General features: G+C 36.8%; 1 protein-coding gene across 1 annotated transcript; it reads right to left on the bottom strand.

Moving 5' to 3' along the window:
* Positions 1-379: 379 nt before the first annotated feature.
* On the bottom strand, positions 380-2,267 carry LOC128093253 (uncharacterized). The gene is made up of 2 exons (XM_052709367.1): positions 1,733-2,267; positions 380-1,303 (listed from the first exon to the last, which is right to left on the bottom strand). Exons 1-2 carry the CDS (start codon positions 2,265-2,267, stop codon positions 447-449), a joined length of 1,392 nt encoding a protein of 463 aa, XP_052565327.1. The 3' UTR covers positions 380-446.
* Between the last annotated feature and the right edge of the window lie 17,301 nt (positions 2,268-19,568).

The following is a 19,568-nucleotide window of genomic DNA, read 5'->3' as shown; positions in this document are numbered from 1 at the left end:
CACTTAATTTTCTTCATGGTTAAAGAATCACCACTGAAATAAGTCGTAAAAAACTGTTGATACGTTCACTTCTTTGGGTTATCTGATTTACCCTCTATCAATCTTTAATCATGCTAAAACAATTTTGTAAATATTAGATTCCGATTCCACAGTTAAAACTTGCGTAAAGTGTAGAAAATACAAAATTCATCTACGTGATTTATTCCTACCTTACTTTGTTTACCAAGGCACTGAGTATCATTTCCCATACCGTCCCAAATACCGTCAACTGGGGCGAATCGGGACTACAGTCTAAATTGGCACAGCAATTATTAAAGCTCGAGATTCGGAAACGATGTACTATTTTTGTGCAGTGCTGTGCAGTAACAAGGCTAAACAACTGTCCTAATTTACCCCGTGAATCCCGATTCGCCCCAGATGACGGTAGCTCTAAGCTATATTCCTTATTATTTTGTTATTTTGAGATTTGTATTCCCTCTTTTGTCCGTCTTTCTTTTGCATCGAATGTACGTTTGAGAGAGCAAAAGATGACAACGCACACATAAACAATACACCTTCGACCATCGGAACTCGCACCACTTCCTAAGATGCTCTCCAACGAATGCAGCAACGCCGATGGCCAACCCAACCGCCAGAATCATCCATGCTGGTTGTATGTCGTCAAAGTTGAGATCCACTTTGGCTCCGATGACCTCCCTCGGCCGGTGACCAGCCAAAACGTACCGCATATCATCCTGCCACTGCTGCTTCCACAAGTCCATCAATCCAGCCTCCACCAGAGTTATGTGAATGTAGCGAAATACTTCCAGGAACGAACTGCGCCAAAAGGTGACGTATGCTTCGGGACCGTTGTAGAGGTCGTAATCCAGCACCACGTAGAACGGTTGCATCCGGTCAAAGTCGAACGCTGTTTCCTCGCGCAACCCGATGAATTCCCGATGCCACAGCATGCAAATGCCAGGAATGGTGTCCGACAACTCTGGCATGCTTCCCTGTACTACTAAACCACCGATGATTGAGTCGTTGATCAAGTAAGTCTTGCTTTCCAGATCTTCGTACAGCTTGAGATCGGACTGGACGAGGTCATCTAGAGTTTTGATGCGTTGGATGGACGGTTTGCTTATCATTAGTGACACGATCTTGGATTCGAAGGCGTTTGTGACGAAAAACATCAGTACGATCAACGAGATGAACACGAGTTTCTCCGAGCGACCAGCTCGGTGAAGATCGTTCCGTTCAAACCCACATACTACGAGAAGGATTGGATCATTCGTGAACAGCGTTGAGAAGAGATGCTTGGCAACTTCAGATAGAATTAGAGTGAATGTAAGCAATGTCCAAACTTGCCATGTGAACGGCATAAGCAGCAGTTCCGCGATGTTTAAGGGCCTATCCTTGGGCACTGCAATTTTCAAAACCCTCGGAACGCTTGTCATCAATAGTCTGAAATCTCTTAGAATGCCGTTCCGTAAATCACGTTGCACAAATATGATTTCATTCACCCCGTAATTGTCGACCATTTGCTTATTTAGGCATCTGAAAAATGCAGCCCCTGTTCCGTTACAATTGCTTTTGTGCTCCACAGATTCTGTGTTCAAATATCTGGCAGTTTCGTCCATCCAATGACGGTTCCATTCGTAAGGTAATTCCCGCGTATTTTTTATGTATGTTAGCTTCGTATTTCTATACCAACGGCGAGCAAATGAAAACAGAAATGTAGGCTGGATCATACCTGACCACTCCAAGCAATACATCCCTGCATTGCAATGAACAGAATGCAGCGTTTGGCTGTCGAAAAATACTGTGCTAGTATAACCAAAAATAATCATGCGTTGTTTCATTTCCTCCTTCAGCAACCAATTGGAAAGATTCACAAAAGTGAGCACTTTGGTTGTTGGGTTGAACAACTCCAGCACCTTGTTCACATTCCAAACAGTGTCCGCCCGTTTCAAATGCTCAACATCATTCCCCGAGTGAATGACCAGCAGTGACGGATTCCAGGGAAGATTTTGCAACCCATCGTGGTAGGTTCCGTTGACCACATATTTGGCCACGTGGTCCAATCGGGGAGATTTCAAGATGGCGTCAAAGATGTTGTTGGTGGACTTCTGAGGAGCAACGTCGTAAAAAATACAGCTAAACACTCCTGGTTTGATGCTAGCCTGGAACTCGATGGCGTTTAGACTGTAATCCAATGCCCGAAGATCGTAAGTCGACGATGAAAGAGCATTGGAGAGTATGAACAGAGGTATTCCGATGGCCGCCATTGCTTCATTGACCCAGTTTTGTTTTGTTTTACACTTTTATTAGCTCTCAACATCGGAACTATTTAAAACAAATGTTCAGATCTGATCCAACAAGGGTAGATGACCCTTTTATTATATAATATACACGCAAGGTCGGAATAAGGTACAGCTAGGCCCAATATAGGGACAATTGTCCAATTTTAATTTCACAATGGGATGGCAATGAGCTGATACGAAACACGGTTTAACAAAATCGATTTGTAGCTTCTGCATGACGGACACTCTTTCAATTTTCGGACTATAAAACTACAAATCTGATTGTTTTTCTTAAGATGTTTTATTCAATTTGTAGCTCGTTCATACAAATTCACACAAAAAAAACTTACAATGCTAGTTGTTAAAGTTAAAAGTTAGTGTTATATCTAGGTAAAACCGTAAGATTATCTTATACAATGAAAAGCCTTAAAATTAGTTTGACAGAGTAATTTCAAAGTGTTTGTAAACACATTTTGTTTGGGTAACATTGGATAAAATTTGGAATGATGATTGGACAAGCCTAAATGTCGAAAAGTTGAGTAGTTAAAATAAAATCTAATAGTAAAGTGGTAATCCTAGTTTTAAAAGAATGAAGTGATGAAAAAAGTTTGGTGAGTTTCCTCTTCTCCTAAATCTCCTGCCTTGTCGGGTTCTGCATTTTCAGAACCAAAACAAACATAACAAGATTTTCAGACGTAACAAAAACTGTAACGGTTGTATGGGGGGTACGGTTAACGAACGGGGCTCTAACAACTTTTCATAATATAAACATAACCTAACAGAACGGGGTAATGAACATAACCTAACACATATAACAGTAACGGTTGTAACGGTAACAAAAAGCACGCGTTTTTCCTCTCACTCTCTCTCGCACCCTTTCTCACTCACACAACAACAAGCTAACAATTGGTTTGTGGTGGTTCCAGGGGGGGTTGAATAAAACATTCTGTAACACTTAGGTAACACTAGATAACGACGGTTCGCGCGTGCTTAAAAACTAGATAACAAAACAGGCTTTAACAGTGTAACAACGGTAACAAAGATAGCTATAACAAATAACAAGTAACGGATTCCCACAGGTGAGAATGTAGTTTCGTTTTTTGGGTTCGAGTGCCAGTGGCGTGATTTTCCGAGCAAAATTGTGAAATTGCCAAAGTTTTTCGCTTGTAATGCAATCTTTTCTAGGGGGTTTCCCCGCTTGAATCAGGGTTTGTTCCGGGTGCAGATTTTTTTTTGTGGGTCGCAAAGAAAAGTACTTTATCCTAAACTTAATCTTGTGTCACGGTAACAACGGGTGAAACTTGGTCTTTTCGTGTTTTCACTTCCAGTATGGAACGGATTCTGGCGCAGCTTTTCGGGGTACGGATTGGTTTGTTCGCCTTCCTACAGCTAGGTAATAAATTTTGAAGTAAAAAGAATTGTCGAAAAAAAACTAACCTATCCTAACGTCCTAACACACGAGATTATTGTCAATGTCACCAAGGCGAAATTGAACGCTGTTTACGTATTTGAAGGGTGTAACGCATTCCTAACCTAACACACTCGAAAAAAGAAATAAAAGAGGTAACGCACCGCAAGATTTAGTAGTCTGACGCATCAATGACAGCTGTCAAGCTTGCCCGTTTGTAACAATTGGGAGAGGGTTTCAAACGTAACAAAAGTTTAACAAAACAGAAACAAAAGAGAAAAAAAACTTGAACTGAAACAAAAACGTAAACGAAAGTGCAAACAAAAAACGAGTAACAATTTTGAGTAACGGATTAGACCAAACAGTGTAACGTGCGGTAACGGTAACAAACGCAAAAACATAAACACAACAATTTGAAGTGCGTCGTCAAAACAAAACGAGAAACGAGCCTTGACGAACGCTTCAAAGTGTCAACAAACCGACCGCAGCGCAGTAACGGTACGTCCCGTCGTGAAACGGACACCCGTAACGCAACTGCGCTGCGCTCGCATCAGGGTAGTAACGTGGTGACTCCAAACAGTAAACAAAGAGCATAACAAAAATGTGGGGGAGGGGTTGCGGCTTCGCACCAACTTCAAGCCGATCAAAATCGGTCCGCCCGATCGCTAGGACAGTAACGGGTAAAACAAGATGTCCGAGCGATCGGTGGAGAGATTTTGACGCTTCGCAAAACAAAAACAACAAACAGGTGAAGCGGTGGCGAGTGGGCGCGCGGTTCAAACAAAAACATCAACATGCGGTAACGGGAGCGTGCAATAACGGGTAACAGCCATAACGATAACGAGTAACGGGTGGGGAAGGGTAGCGGGCGTTAGCGTCAGCTGTCAAGCGCTGTCAGTCCTAGCAGGCGGTGGCGTTGCGTAAACAAAAACAAAAGTATTAACAAATAGAAAAGGCACTCTTGAAAACGCTTAAACTAGGTTGTGAAAAGTGAACTTAGAGCTAGGTAAAGTGAAAATTGTTGTAGAATTTGAAGAAAAAACATGAAAACACACGAAAATTGACGAAAAACGCTGATCCGTATCCGAAAAAAAGCTGAGCTGACGTAATGAATTGGAAAGAATTGAGAAATTTATGGTTTCAAAATTGAAAAGCGCTGCGGAATGTGGAACTTCCAGCACGTACGAGCGCTTATCCTGTTTTTGTAGCCGCGTGTGTCGTCCCGGGTGATTCCCTCTCGGTAGTGGAAAAATCCACCGATGAAATATGGAATTTCGTTGTTCGATTTCTGCTGCCGAGTGTGGATTTAGTGCCGAGCGGTGCAATTTTCCGGGAGATCCGCTGGAAAACGGGCTGCTGGGAACGGGGAGAAGGCAGTAAATTGAACTGTTGCTGACATTCCACGTACTCCAGATCTTCGTGCGGCGAATCCGGAACAACCCGGAATCGACGAAAACGATTACGAAGCAAGTTTTTTTTTGCTCTTGTGTGCTGATGGTGACTCTCTTTCGGGGTTTGAGGACGATTTCGCAGAGCGAAACCGTCGGAACAGATTAAGCCTTTTGTTCGACGACGTTTGATCTATCACCTTTTTCCCAACTCTACGTGGGATTTCAACGTGGAGGAGTACAATTTGCTGACTCGGTCGGAATCCCGTGGTGATTGCATTGTGGTGGCGAACTCGCTTCCTTGTGAGTATGTGTGTCGTCCTTAAACTCCTCTACGCCGCACCTTTTTGCACCGGGACAGAGCGTTCCAGAGCTGCCCAGCTTGGAGTTTGCGGCGTTGAAGGGGAGTCCGTTGTTGGAGCGCCATCCCTTGGCTCCTCGTTGGTTCTTCCAGGTACACACACTTGCTGGCAGCTTCCCCAGTGTAGAGAACCTGCGGGCACCCGTCGGACCATGTGGACCACTTTCCTGCCGAAGCACCGTCAATCATTCCTGGAACGAAATGGAGAAAAGCCGAAATGCACGCGTTAGTTTAAGTAGGTCTTGGGCACCAAAAGGGGGGCAAAGGGCGTAGCTCCAGTTTTGTTTGTTTTTTTTTTGTTTGTAGTGGTGCATTGTATTTGTTTGTGTGTGTGTGAAGACGAGCAAATTTTGAGCATTTCGTTCCATTTCTTTTGACATAGGACTATGTCTCTACTTACTATATTGGGGGGCCAGTTCAGAAATTCGATCCAAACCGTCACAAGCGTGCGAAAAAAATTGACATATTTCAAACGCTTATATCTTTTCCCCCAATCGATTAATCCAGAAGATTCAATCACCAGTCGAAAGGGGAAGACTTAAGCTATCGTTTTATTACATAATAACTTTGACTAAACATAGTTAAAGCGCTTAAAACATGCAATCAAAATGAGTCATTTTTCAGTTCAAATCGGGCAGATGACCAATCAGAGCGAGCGTATGCATTCGAGGCCGCGCCCCTTTTGTGCCGTTCTCCGGCTGTGTCGCTATTTAAGCAGAAAATTTCGCAAAAGCAAATCACTTTGGAACGAGCACTCGAACCGGGTAAATCGAGCCAGCGCGGAGCAGCAGCAGCAGCAGCCAAAAGAAGAAGAGGACCAGCAACCAGAAGGAAGAAACCCAGCAGCAGAAGGAGGAAATTCTAACAAAGGCGCACCAAGCGGACCGGTGGAAGTCACCATGATGTGGCGGTTCTCATGAAACATGGCCATTTCGACAGTGGTGGCCACAACCTGGAGTGGCCGGTGCCCTCAAAGAAGGTTCCCCGGGGTCTGGGGGGACATTTCCAGAACCATACGAGTTGTGGCAATATGGGTATCAAAATTCATGGTTTTTGATACTGAACATGAAAATTGCCATTTCGACAGTGGTGGCCAAAACCTGGAGTGGCCGGTGCTCTCAAAGCAGGTTCCCCCGGGGCCCGGGGGGACTTTTACAGAACCATACGAGTTGTGGCAATATGGGTATCAAAATTCGACGTTTTTGATACTGAACATGAAAATTGCCATTTCGACAGTGATGGCCACAAACTGGAGTGGCCGGTGCCCTCGAAGCAGGTTCCCCCGGGTCCCGGAGGGCCTTTTACAGAACCATACGTGTTTTGGCAATATGGGTATCAAAATTCGTGGTTTTTGATACTGAACATGAAAATGGCCATTTCGACAGTGGTGGCCAAAAACTGGAGTGGCCAGTGCCCTCGAAGCAGGTTCCCCCGGGGCCCGGGGGGACTTTTACAGAACCATACGAGTTGTGGCAATATGGGTATCAAAATTCGACGTTTTTGATACTGAACATGAAAATTGCCATTTCGACAGTGGTGGCCACAAACTGGAGTGGCCGGTGCCCTCGAAGCAGGTTCCCCCGGGGCTCGGAGGGCCTTTTACAGAACCATACGTGTTTTGGCAATATGGGTATCAAAATTCGTGGTTTTTGATACTGAACATGAAAATGTCAATTTCGACAGTAGTGGCCACAAACTGAAGTGGCCGGTGATCGCAAAGCAGGTTCCCCCGGGGCCCGGAGGGCTTTTTACAGAACCATACGAGTTTTAGCAATATGGGTATCAAAATTCATGGTTTTTGATACTGACCATGAAAATGGCCATTTCGACAGTAGTGGCCACGACCTGGAGTGGCCGGTGCTCTCATGGAAGTTTCACCTTGGGGAACATTTATGACAATTTTGCCGATAAATCTATGAAACAAAACAAAATAATCTTATTCTAAATTTCACTAGCAATCCAAAAACATCAACAATCTCATTAAAATTGTTTGGTCCTATGTCTTTCGGTTATGTCTCTGACATACCATCTTGAACTTTTTTGTTTAATGTTTAACTAATCTTTTGGTAACAAGAAGAAGACCTAGCCGTTTTGAGAGAAAAACTGCCTTTTTGTTTGAGGTTATGTTTCATACTGTGCGTATTGTGTAAAATTGACTTTCTGTGGGTGGGAAAGCTTTCAGCAGAGTAACAACAGGTGGGTAAAATCAATTTTAAACAATATCTCGATTCAAATGTTTACGTTTTGTTTACTTTTCTTACAAAAATTGCTTTCTTTGAGCAAGCCGCGTGCGCAGATTTGTATGGTTTGGAAATGTTTGTAAAATATTTAGTTCTGTTGTGATTTTTCTTCAATTGGAAGAGTTTTACGCAAAATTGTGAAGCCTTGTGTGTGAGTGTGTGTGTGTGTGTGTGTGGGTCCGGCCATCCCTCTTCTAACCCTCGGAACGGCACACGGATGCAAGCTGGCCAAAAGTTTGTATGGGTGGAGCTGCAGGGCTAGTGGGAGCATTTATTTTCAGTTGTATTTTCATGCCAACTATTTCATCGAAGCAGTTGTTTTTGTAGCAATTTTTTTTTATAAATGTGATTGAACGAATTTTATTTTTTTTTGTATATAACTGAGGTTTTATTTTGCCCATCATCTTTCCAAATTGTTTTTATTTATTCTTTTTAAATTTGTTTGCAATACTGGTACACTTTTTTTGTGGATGAATTTAAGATCGTTTCAATTTCGAGACTTTGTCAAGTACATTTGAACTTACAATTTTGATTGCATTTAATTATGATTTTGTTGGTAACGGTAATTGGAATGTAAATTTGGTTAAAAACATGTTTGTTTTATATTTCATTCAAAATTGTTTTGAGTCCATATAATGAGGGTTACCTTTATCAATATAATTTCATTATAATTCAATGTTTGATTTCTAAATAATGCTCAATTTTATTTTTTTATCTTTAGAATGCTGTTCAAAAGTTATCATTATTTGATTTATCGTGAAATTTATATTCCTAATCGAAATTTTAAATTTTCGAAACTTTGTATCCCAATGATGATTTTGATCGAGTAATTTGTTTTTTTGTTTTGTGATTTGATTTCCTTGAAGATGATTTTTTGTTGAAATCAGTTATATCTTTGGGTCGAGTGATGGTTGTCTGTGAATTGGAGTGGCCCGAATCGTGTTAAAAGTCATTATGACAGTTAAATCATATATATCAAGGAGGAATTTGAGAATTCTCAAATACTGAAATTTAATATTTTCTGATTAACTTTGTAAATTGTGCGTTTTCATTTTTCAATTTGTTTTCAAAATAATTTTGATTAGTTCAAACGTTTCGTTAAAGACTGTTCTTTTTTGTGCTTAATTGAATACAATTTTGAAATTTTTTATGAATATTTTGTTTTTTTTTGTCATTATTTTATTGGTTTGAAATCTAAAAGAAATGTTTTTTTTTGTTTTAGAAACAGTTAATGGAATGAAAATTAAATAATATTTTTGAGCCAGAATTGCAATGATTTTGAAGTTTTTGAATATTTTTTTTCTGAATTTTGCGAAATTGATCTTTCATGTTCGTTTGGTTTAGTTTGCAAAATGATTTTTTATCAAGCCATATTTTTGTTTAAATTTGGTTATTTTACGTCAGAAATATTATTGAATAGACTAATTTTGTTGTTGTAATTTTAGTAAGGTTTGAGTTGCTTGGTCCGTGTTATTTTTTGAAGTATTTCGGAATTCCCCTTGTAAGGGTTTTGTAAGATTTGAATCTATTTTTTGATATCCAAATATGAATTTAGTTCCAAAAATATTACATTTCAAATTTATTCGACTGTTCCAATTTTGGGTAGCATTTCCACAAATAATGAGTAATTGGTTAATAGTTTTTAATTTGTTGAAAAGATAAAAAATCTTTGAGATTTTTGGTGTTTTTTGCATAATTTTTGTTTAAGTAATTTGATTCAATTCAATATCCTGGTGGTTCAGAAATTTTTCTTTATGTTTTGTTTCACACATAGTTTATAATCGAGTTGTTCGAACCGTGTTATTTTTATGCAATAATTTTTCATAATGGTAGGATATTTTTAGATCTGCAACTTATTTGTTTAGTGAGATTTGAAACTTTTGTTTTTGTAATTCTAATGTGAATTCAGTTTTAAATATTTTATATTTTGAAATTAATAGTTTGTGTCAATTTGGAGTACTATTTCCACAAAAAATGATGAAATCGTTTCATCATCAGTTTTGATTTTGTTATAAATGAAAATGGTTTAGACTTTTTTGTTTTTTAATCAAGTAACACTGTTTTGCATAATTTTTGGTTAAAACATTTGATTTGATTGAATATCACTTTTATTGCAGAACAAGCTTTGCATAAGTTGGTTCTATGTTTGAGATAGTTTATGTTAGAGTTGCCAAAATCGTTTTATTTTCTAAAAGATGAAATATTGAATTTTGTGCCCGGTGATTTTTTACCAGTTCGAAATATTTGATTAATTTTTGGAAGCTATTAAATTAAAATTTAGTTTTTTTTAACGTACAGAAGATAACGAGAATTTCATTTGAAAATGTAATTTGGTTGTTTTCGTTATATTATTAAAATCTTTGATGATGAATCGTTATTTCAAGTCCTGAATTTCGCCTTTTATCTGAAGTTGATCAAAAATATTTTGTAATTAAGTTAATTTAAACTGAGTTTTATATATGTCTATATTTATTCGCAAGATTATAATCGTCAAATATTATTCAGTTATAAGTCAAAAATTTATATCGTTTTTATTCTGAATGAAATTTGGTTTAATTTAACTTACTGTAAGTGATTTGAGTATAATTAAGATTCAAGTGTACTGAAGTAGATTTTTGTTGTTATTTCAAGGATCTAATTAATTTTTGATTTTGAAGCTTCATGTTATCCTGATTTTTACCAAGATTTTTTCTGTGATGTTTTTTAGGTTGATTGTCCTGATTGTGATAAGTAACCCTTCATTATTTTAATAGTTTGATCTCTTTAAAATGTATATTTGATTCTAGCTGAGGTCATGGAAACAGCATTTATTAGCATTTATTTACTTCAGATTTTACATTTTTAAATTTTTATTTCACGAGCCTCGAGTGTGATTTTAATTTTCGTGAGAGCTTTTTTTGTAGAATAAAGTTTAGGTTTGGTCAGATAAAAAATATAATTTGGATAATGATTTTTTTTTATTTTATGGTTTGGATTTGTGTGGAAAAATATTTAGTAAATAGCTTTTTTGCACAATACACGATTATTTGTTATTGAAATATTTATTCTATTTTCTAGATGTATCACTTTTTTTTGTTGTTTAAAAATGGTTTTGCAAAGTTTGTCCATTTGCCAAAAAATAAATTTGTTAAATTTATATTAGCATAATATTTTCTGAGAGTTGAAATCTTTTTGAGTATGTAGTTAGTTTGAAATGAATTATTGTGTTTTACCTTTTTTGTTCGAATTGTTTCGAAATGGCCTATAAATTTTGCTATATTTTTTTTAAATATGATTCTTTTGAATTTATTGTAAAAAATATCGATGTCGATGTTTTGGAGTTCAATTTACATTTTTTGAAAATCTTGATTTATAAAATAACATTGTGATAAATGCTGACAATACATTACTAGTGATTTGTTCTATTATATATTCTTATGTTTATTAGAATTTGGAAATCCAAGAGTATGTAAGAAAATTTAAGTTTTGAGCCTTCAAAAAAATTTCATTTTTTGTCTTAATTTTTTTCCAGTTTGTTAAAAAGACCAGATTTTTATGTATTTGCAATGATGATTTGTTGAACGCCTTTCTTTATTTTTTTTGGTAAATAATGTTATGGTTTGTGGATCAGGAGTAATTGTTATTTGATGGTTTCAAAGTGTAATTTTCAAATACCAAAAGTGACAATTTATTCTAACAGAAAGATAGTTCTAAATTATTGTTAGGTATAGTTTTGAGTAGACGATTCCTTGCTTTTTTTGAAGATATTTTAATTAAGACTGACTTTTGATTTAAACGAGTTTATAAAGCCGCATCTTTTTGACATTAATTTATTTTTTCTAAATATCAAAAATAATTGTTCGTACTTTTTAGTTTATATTTAAAAAGTTTTTTTTTGCTGAAAAAAGTTTGTCTACTTGACATTATTTTGAACCCAGATTTAAGAATTTTGCGACTCCCGCAACACCTGCAGCTCAATTTTTCAATAACTGTCTGTAATTTTGCATGGTCATTTTCCCAATGGTGGTGGTGGTGGTAAGATTATGCATTATAAAGTAAGTTTGGTTAACTGCAAAGCTAGAATTTGTGTTCATAAATATTATCAATAGTTAACAGACGAATAAACAATTACAATATCCACCGCGATTCGCGAATTTAACATCGAATAAATACAACTATGTGGTTTTGGGTGAGGTTTTTTTACAATAATTTTTAAGTTACAAGGAAAATATTTATAAAACAAATTGTAGCTTTTGAGCAGGGGCGCAAAAGTGGAAACCACTAGTTTTGGTTGAGAATAATAATAATAATAATTTCCATAGAAACGAATTTAGTTGATTTAAAAAAAAAAAGAAAAGTTGGTAAATCATAATGAATAATCTAAAAAATAATTTTGATTGTCTCCCAAAAACAAAAAAAAAAGAAGAAAATTGATCTTAATTTAATTTTTACTAAATTACACGAACAAAAAAAATAAGAAATAGAATTTAAACTGATCTCCACGTTTACGCCCATTACTGCTATCGACTGTTCAAGGGACCTCCTTTCCATGCCCGCGGTCACGTTTGCTCTGCGTTCCGGTTGAGCAAACCGTGGCCCCTTTTCGGGCCGGTTCCTGGTCCTCCCAGATAAACATTTTACAAACATTTCACTTCAGAGTTGCGTTTTTTTTCAATTTCAACTAACTTAGTAAGGCACTTAAAAATTTGACTGCATTTGTAATATCATTTGAATTTCAGCAAAATTTTGAAAATAACCTACCTTGTGTGGCGAAATGATGGTTCATCTTCGTCGGCCGGTCCAGCTTGGATCTTTCAATGTGCCGCTAGGGGATCTCTCCTTTAAGAAGCTTCCGGTGACCCCTTCCTCGGTAGAGCTCCCGTTGATGGCGTCCAACTTTCGACTAAACTCACTTGAAACGGAGTTCTTGAACACTTGTTTGACTTTGATTCACACTGATTTTACTCGTCCTTCACGACCACTGAACTGAACTCAATCTCGCTAACTTTCTTGATAGAAAGTGGTTTTTCTGCTTCCCTCGAGGATTCTGCTGCGGTTGATCCTCCCCGAGGGAGCGCACTCAACGCCAACTTGGATCGGAGACGTCTTCACTCTTCCACTGCTCGCTGAACTGTGAATGATTTGGGAGCTGCGCGCGTCGCTTTTATACTGCTCGTGCGAGTCTCTCACTCTCTCTCACTTGCGCATGTATTGGTGCGCGTGTGACTTATGCGCGCCCTTTGCTTTATTTTGTGGTCCTTCTTTCCCCCTTCGTTCTAAACACGCACGGGGTTCTTTTGTTGTCGATCCCTTATTCTTCCACTGCTGCTCCCTTCGTAAGATTACGTGGCCCGAAGGAAGAAGGGTGACCCCGGCAATAATTATAATCTTTTCGAAAAAAGAAATAATAAAAAGGAAAGGGGAAGAACAACTTTTGATAAAGGAATCCGGTCCTGAAGACGGTTTGGCGCAACGCAACGAAAGGACGAAATTGCTTTACTCATGCTGTGTGTGCGCGTAGTTTGAGTCATGCACTGAAATTACGGAAGGGGACGGCGCAAAGGGCTTTGTTGTTGGGCTCAAGAAATTTCATGACGAAGACCGTTGATACGGTTCGGAGTTCGGAGATTTTCTGGTGGGGAAATTTATGCAGCTGACAAAGTCTTGGGTGATTAGGAAGGGAGCGCGCGCGCGAACGAGTGCGGACGAGCTTTGGAATCTTGAAGGGATTTGGTGGGAAAATATCGTTAGAGGGTTTTGAAGTCCGTTAGCGTTCTGATTATTTCAGTTTTGAGGCAGATTTAAAGCGATTTAAGGCTACAGAATTAGTTTATACGTTTTACCTATCTGTTTGCAATCAGTAAATTTTTGAAAATTGAAGTAACGTGCCTATCTTTAAGAAAATTTCATGCAATTCCAAAAAGTTCGAAGAGTTTTTTTTAACAACAAGCTGTCAAAAAACATGATAATAATAAATTAGGAATGTGGACATATATGTCAGGAAAAATGTGTAGAACTGCCTGGATACTTTTTACGTTTCGTCGTCCGTGTGTGTCGCGGGTGACCAATGAACGGCTATGAACAACGACAACCAACTTTTTCAAAACTTTTTTTTTCGTATAATCGCGATAATGTAGATTCGGAATGTTGAGTACGCCATCAAATGGGGCGTCCAATTTCACATAAAAGCCCTTTTGACACCAAATTTCTATCTCATCACCGTTTCAGGCTGCAAATTATTCAAAAACACCAATTTTTTTCGCATGTTCAAAACTTTAAAGGGGTCGTACCGCCCCTCCGTCACGAGATATAAAAAAACGGACCTCGGATTCGTGATCAGGGACAAAAGTTACCCCTTAGGACAAAGTTTTACGCAAAGAGGGGTCGGGGCAACTGTTGTGTGAGTTGGCGCAGAATTACCCATAAAGCTTGATGTGTTACAATAAAGGTATTTTTTTACATAAATCAAGTTTATATATTGAAAGGTTCTGTTTAATTTGTAATGCGAATGCGAATGAAATGTTCTGTTTAATTTGTAATTCGTGTGTTCCTCATCGAATATTTTTTGAATCATTATGTAAAAGCTAATGATTTCCTTTTTATGAGAATTTAAAATCAATCAATAAAAAAGGCTAAAAACCCCATGCAAATCAAAATTTAAGGTATTTGATTGAAACAGTCCTAAGATCTAAGATGAAATTAAGAGCGAGTCTACGAGCAGAGTGTACACATCTCGCATACACCTTACCAACCTATCTGAAAATTTCAGGGGTTTTTTTGAAAAATAATACTACAGTCCAGACTCGATTATCTGAAGGCCTTGGAAAAATTTCACTTTGGATAATTGAACCACATTTTTTTCGTATTTTCATTTGTGATTGTCGAGCTTAAGTATGACCCCTAATCTACTCTAAATTGATTAATAATTGTTAAATCCAAGATGGCGGCCAAAATGGCAGTGATTGAATATTGTAAAAATGAATTTTGTAATTTAATAGGCTAACAACTATTCAAATTTGACTAAAGTGGAGTTGCAGAACTCGAGTTTGAAGTGAAAAGTTTGTTAAGCTCGAATTTGAAGTTAAAAGTTTGTTTGCAAATCGGAACAAAAACCGAACATTTTAAAATGCCTGCATCCCGATTCGTTAATTCAACCTGTAGCTTGTAGGGGACAACAGGGACTACCATCTAAGACAAAGATCGGTTTGGGAAAGACTGTTTTGCATATAAAAAAGGCACATTTCTTTTAAGTTTTTTTGGGAGTAAATTTTTGCTCGGTAGATTCATTTTTCTGGTGAAAATTTTATGAAATTCGAGTTTCGGATACAGACACTTTAAGATTTTTGACTGCTTTATACATTATTTTTATTGAAAATGATTAAAAGTAAATAAATCATAAAAATGTTTTCCCCTAAAAGTCCTGAAATAAAAAAAATAGGATAATTTAAAACACATAACAATTTTATTGGGCTAACTGTAATAATACATAGAAACATAATTGTGGAAGTATACCTGCACTCAAAAAAATGAGTTCGCGTAAACGTGAACAGAGTTCATGCCACCGGGAACCAGGAAGAAAACTGGTTCCCGTTGGCATGAACTCTGTTCACGTTTACGCGAACTAATTTTTTTGAGTGTGGGCTATATTTTCTATCAAAAAATGTGTATTTTTACACCAGGAACTAGTGAATTTTTCATCATTTTCTGTGGAAATTGACACTATTTGACTCATTATTTGAGGTTAAGCTGCACAAAATAGAGGTAACTATCAAATTTTTAACTTTCCAAATTTTTTGTTGTTGTGTGATTAAACGTTTTGTTTAAAATTTTGGAAGTTGGGCTTCAAATTTTAAATTTTATTTGCAATTCTTTCGACCATTCTCCTCGACTTTGACTAGAACCGGGGGACAAAAACTTCAATAAAATGTGGACTGTTTTAATTTACCAAAGAGCATTAAAAAATATACTTCATATAATAAAATAAAGTTATGCTGATCGTCCTGGGATTTAAAATCTCTTAGCATTTCGTCAGCTGTGTGCTATCTTGTGACATAGACCATTTTGGTCGAAAATGAGTTAATTATGACGTTTTGCTATACTTAACAAACACTACAAGATGCTTTAACCCGATTTTGGAAACTCGCTTCCGTTTCCCGGATATCGCAATACACACTTGTGACATAGACCAATTTATCATCAAAATGATCGTGCACACTTGTGACACGTCATACATGTTGTTGGAAAATGTGGGACATTTTTCTTGTTTTTCACAAATTAATGTTGATACACACTTTCTAAAGGCAATGCAATCTGTTGTTTTTGAAAATATACTGATTAAGTCGGTTAAACTATTGATTTAAGCCTATTTTAGTTTGTATGGGAATTCTGTGCACACTTATGACACGTAGTACAATTTTACTTTCGAAACACACTTGTGATACGTGCTTTTCAGATTTTTGATAATATAATTTATTGTATCTTTTAACTGGTGTAACCAAATCAATTGAAACTTGGAGCGTTTGTTAAGCGATAGTATACGAAACGATTGCTTCAAAAGGTTTGGCTCTACCATTCATAATTTTGAAAATATTTATCATCAAACTTTAAAAATCGATTTTCTCGAATAGTACTAAATGGTCGTTGTCACAAGATAGCACACAGCTGACGATTTGCTAGCTACAAATTTGCGAAATTTAACTAAGAGGTATAACAATGAAACCATATTGTTTTACTTTTTTCTTGAAACAATTGATCCATTTATATGTATTTGATAGCACTGATGTCAAAAAATTAAGTTAAAAATTAAGTTTTTCGAAAACAATGCAATGACATAGAAAAAATCTTGTTTCTTCACTTTTTATAGGATTTTCTATTTAGTGAATGTTACGAAAAATTCGTTGCAAAATAAACCATTTATCTAAAAAGAAAAATGTTCATTCGATCAATTTTATTGCCATTTTCAAAAGGATTTTGCGTAATAAAATAGTAATGACTAAAAAAAGACCTGTTGAACACTGGAAATCCCATGCTTAAAAAAATGGAGCGAAATTTTGAGTCCAGAAACATTTTTAATTTTGAAAAAATATGAATATTTGTTACATTAAAAATGTAATCAAATAAGACTACATCTACAAATGGTCGTGTCAAGTGTTTGACTAGAGTTTCCACTGTAATTTTGATTAATGAAGCATTTGATTAGTATTATTCTAACATCAGATTAATGAAAACGATGATTAACACATAACTTTCATATTAAAAAAAAAATCAGGAAAAAACAAATGATTTCCCACAATAAATGCATGGTTCAGATTCAAATCATACGATAGCTTCTAGTTCTAGTGCCACCGAAAGTTTATCGAAATTGATTCGATCCGGAACTAAGCCGGGAACCTGCTCAAAAGCCCGGGAATGTTGCTCTACGCTGCCCAAAAAGGGGTCACAGAATGTCCAGAATGGGCCAAATAATCAGTGGAAGAAGAATCTCGACCGGACGGAAAGAGAGCACGATAGATAACCCCGAAAAATAATGAAAACGGTTCACTGATTGTGAAACAAAATTTAAATTTTTCCAATTCGGTTCATTCCGGTTACATTTCTTCGGTATGCTTTGAACGAGTGTGGAGTGACCAAAAAAAATCGTTCGACAATGGAAAACTCCCTGGATTCTGAATAGCCGCACACGGGGTTTTTATTTGGTTTTCCTGTAATCAGATTACGATAGGAAAAAATGCCATAAATTAATATTTATGGTGACACAGTGCCTTGCTACGGGAGGCAGAAACGAAAAAAACGAGTTGTTGTTACAGATATTTTTATTTAAAGCAAACACAGGAAGCCATGAAACATGATAAACAATGTTGGCAGCACTGCTGCCGATTTTTTCTCTATCTTGACGAGCACCCGCATAAATCCGGTGCGCGGCCAACTTTGATCGAAACTTTTGGTTTGATTTTCTCACGAGCGCGTGCCGCTGGCCCTCGTTTACGCTGTCAAACGCGGTGTGATGACAGCTACTCCTGCTGCTGGTGGCACTTCTCGTTCTCGTTGGGAAGCCATCATCCGAGTCGAAACTTTCCAACCCAAGCATGCAAACCGTCCGCCCGCATAAATTTCACTTTATTCATTTCTAACCTCAAAACGGTGGATGAAGTGAAATGCTTTTCGGGAGTTTTCCTGCATAACTAAAGGAATATTTATGACTTTTTGGGTGGCCGCCGCCACGAGACCGCCACCATATCCATTAGACGGCATTTATGGGAAATACAGGACAAAAAAGAAGTATTCAATTTACCGACTGATTGGCGCTAATTAAAACGAATGTGAGGAAAGGAACCCGTCGAGTCAAAGTCAGCCAAGCAGCAGGTAGCGGAAGTTCAGAGACAAGCAACGCTTGCTTTGTCACCGCAGCAGGAGCAAAACAGAACATGCAGAAAGGAAGCATTGACGGATGATTCAGGACGTAACTTCAAGACAGACAGATAATGCGATCGACGACTTGTTGTCACCGGTGGAAAGGGACTCCTAGATAATTTCGTCGTCTGACTCAGGATGTACTGAATTAGTTCATGGAGTTTGCTGTCTAGTCAATATTTATGGCAGTTTTGATTACTTGAAAATTTGAATGTACTCTGTTAAAGCTACCGGAAATTGGTTGATTGAAATTGCGTTTCAAATGTTATTTTTTTGTGAAAATTTTCTTGCTTTCGATTTCAACCAAATAAAACTTTTTGAAGCTGGAATTGAACTACAAAGTAAGCGTTTTGCCTTCCTTACTGTATTAGGCTAGGAAGTCACTCGGAAAATAAACTTATTAATTTGATCTTCTAGACCCACCTTTATTTAAACATATCGACTCAGAATTAAATTCTTAGCAAATGTTGATAAAAAAATGCACTTCATTTTGTCTGCTTTGGCTGAACGAACTTTGTCTGGATGTGGTCTACTCGGTCCAGTTACGGGTCCCACAGGATGGTATTGAAAATGGTAAAGCTTCCTTTATTTTTATTTTTCGTAGTGATGATGGAAAAACTTTTAAGCCGACTTTGAAATAGGGTGATTTTCAACATATCCTCAAATGACCACCACGAAAAAGCCTTGTAGCGGGTTGCCAACTTTCTTCAATGGTGTCTGTATTTATTGACAAAATGTATGTAGTATTTTAAAATAGGAAAACATCTATTTTAGACAAATTTACAACATAAATGAGAGGAAGGCACCTATCACTTAAAGGTGGATTAAATAACTTTCAAATTGATCCGATAAACTTTTTTTTCAGTTTTGAGTGTTTTTGAATCCTCTTTGCAAATACTGATTCAAAACGCAAAAAAAAATTAATTAAATTATTGAACCTTTTGAAAAACATCAGAAGTGATGATATTCTAATATTCGGTGCTAGATGAAATTTTATGCTGATCGTCTAAAAAATCAACATTTTATTGAATGACGACATTGTAAAATCGAGCATTAAATAGTTTTATTTAAATTTTATTAACTTTCTTTTCAGAAAATTATATTAATTTCATTAAATACCAACTCAAGTTTAGACTCGACACTATACCCACAATTTTTCTTTATTTTGGAACGCTGAACACAGAAATTATTCTTAGTTGTTCAAAGAAAAATACATATTTGAATAAGTATCACGAAATCTATCACTTGAATTTGACTTATTGAGTTCGCTGAACTAGAAAAAAAGTATGATAATATTCATCAGGAAATGGTGACAGATTTTGTGTCAAATAAATGTGTAATATTACATCAGAAAAAGATGAATTTTCATCAGTTTCTGGTTTTCTGGTATTCATCAGGTTCACAATTTAACACATTTTTTAGTTAATATTACTCAAAAAGAGGTTATATTCAACATACCAAATTTTCAACATTCAACAAAATTCAACTTTTTTTTACTGT

This window comes from Culex pipiens, chromosome 3 (assembly GCF_016801865.2).
Source record: "Culex pipiens pallens isolate TS chromosome 3, TS_CPP_V2, whole genome shotgun sequence".
NCBI classification, from domain to species: domain Eukaryota; kingdom Metazoa; phylum Arthropoda; class Insecta; order Diptera; family Culicidae; genus Culex; species Culex pipiens.
The sequence above is the reverse complement of the archived record's forward strand: the minus strand, read 5'-3'. Positions and strand labels throughout refer to the sequence as shown.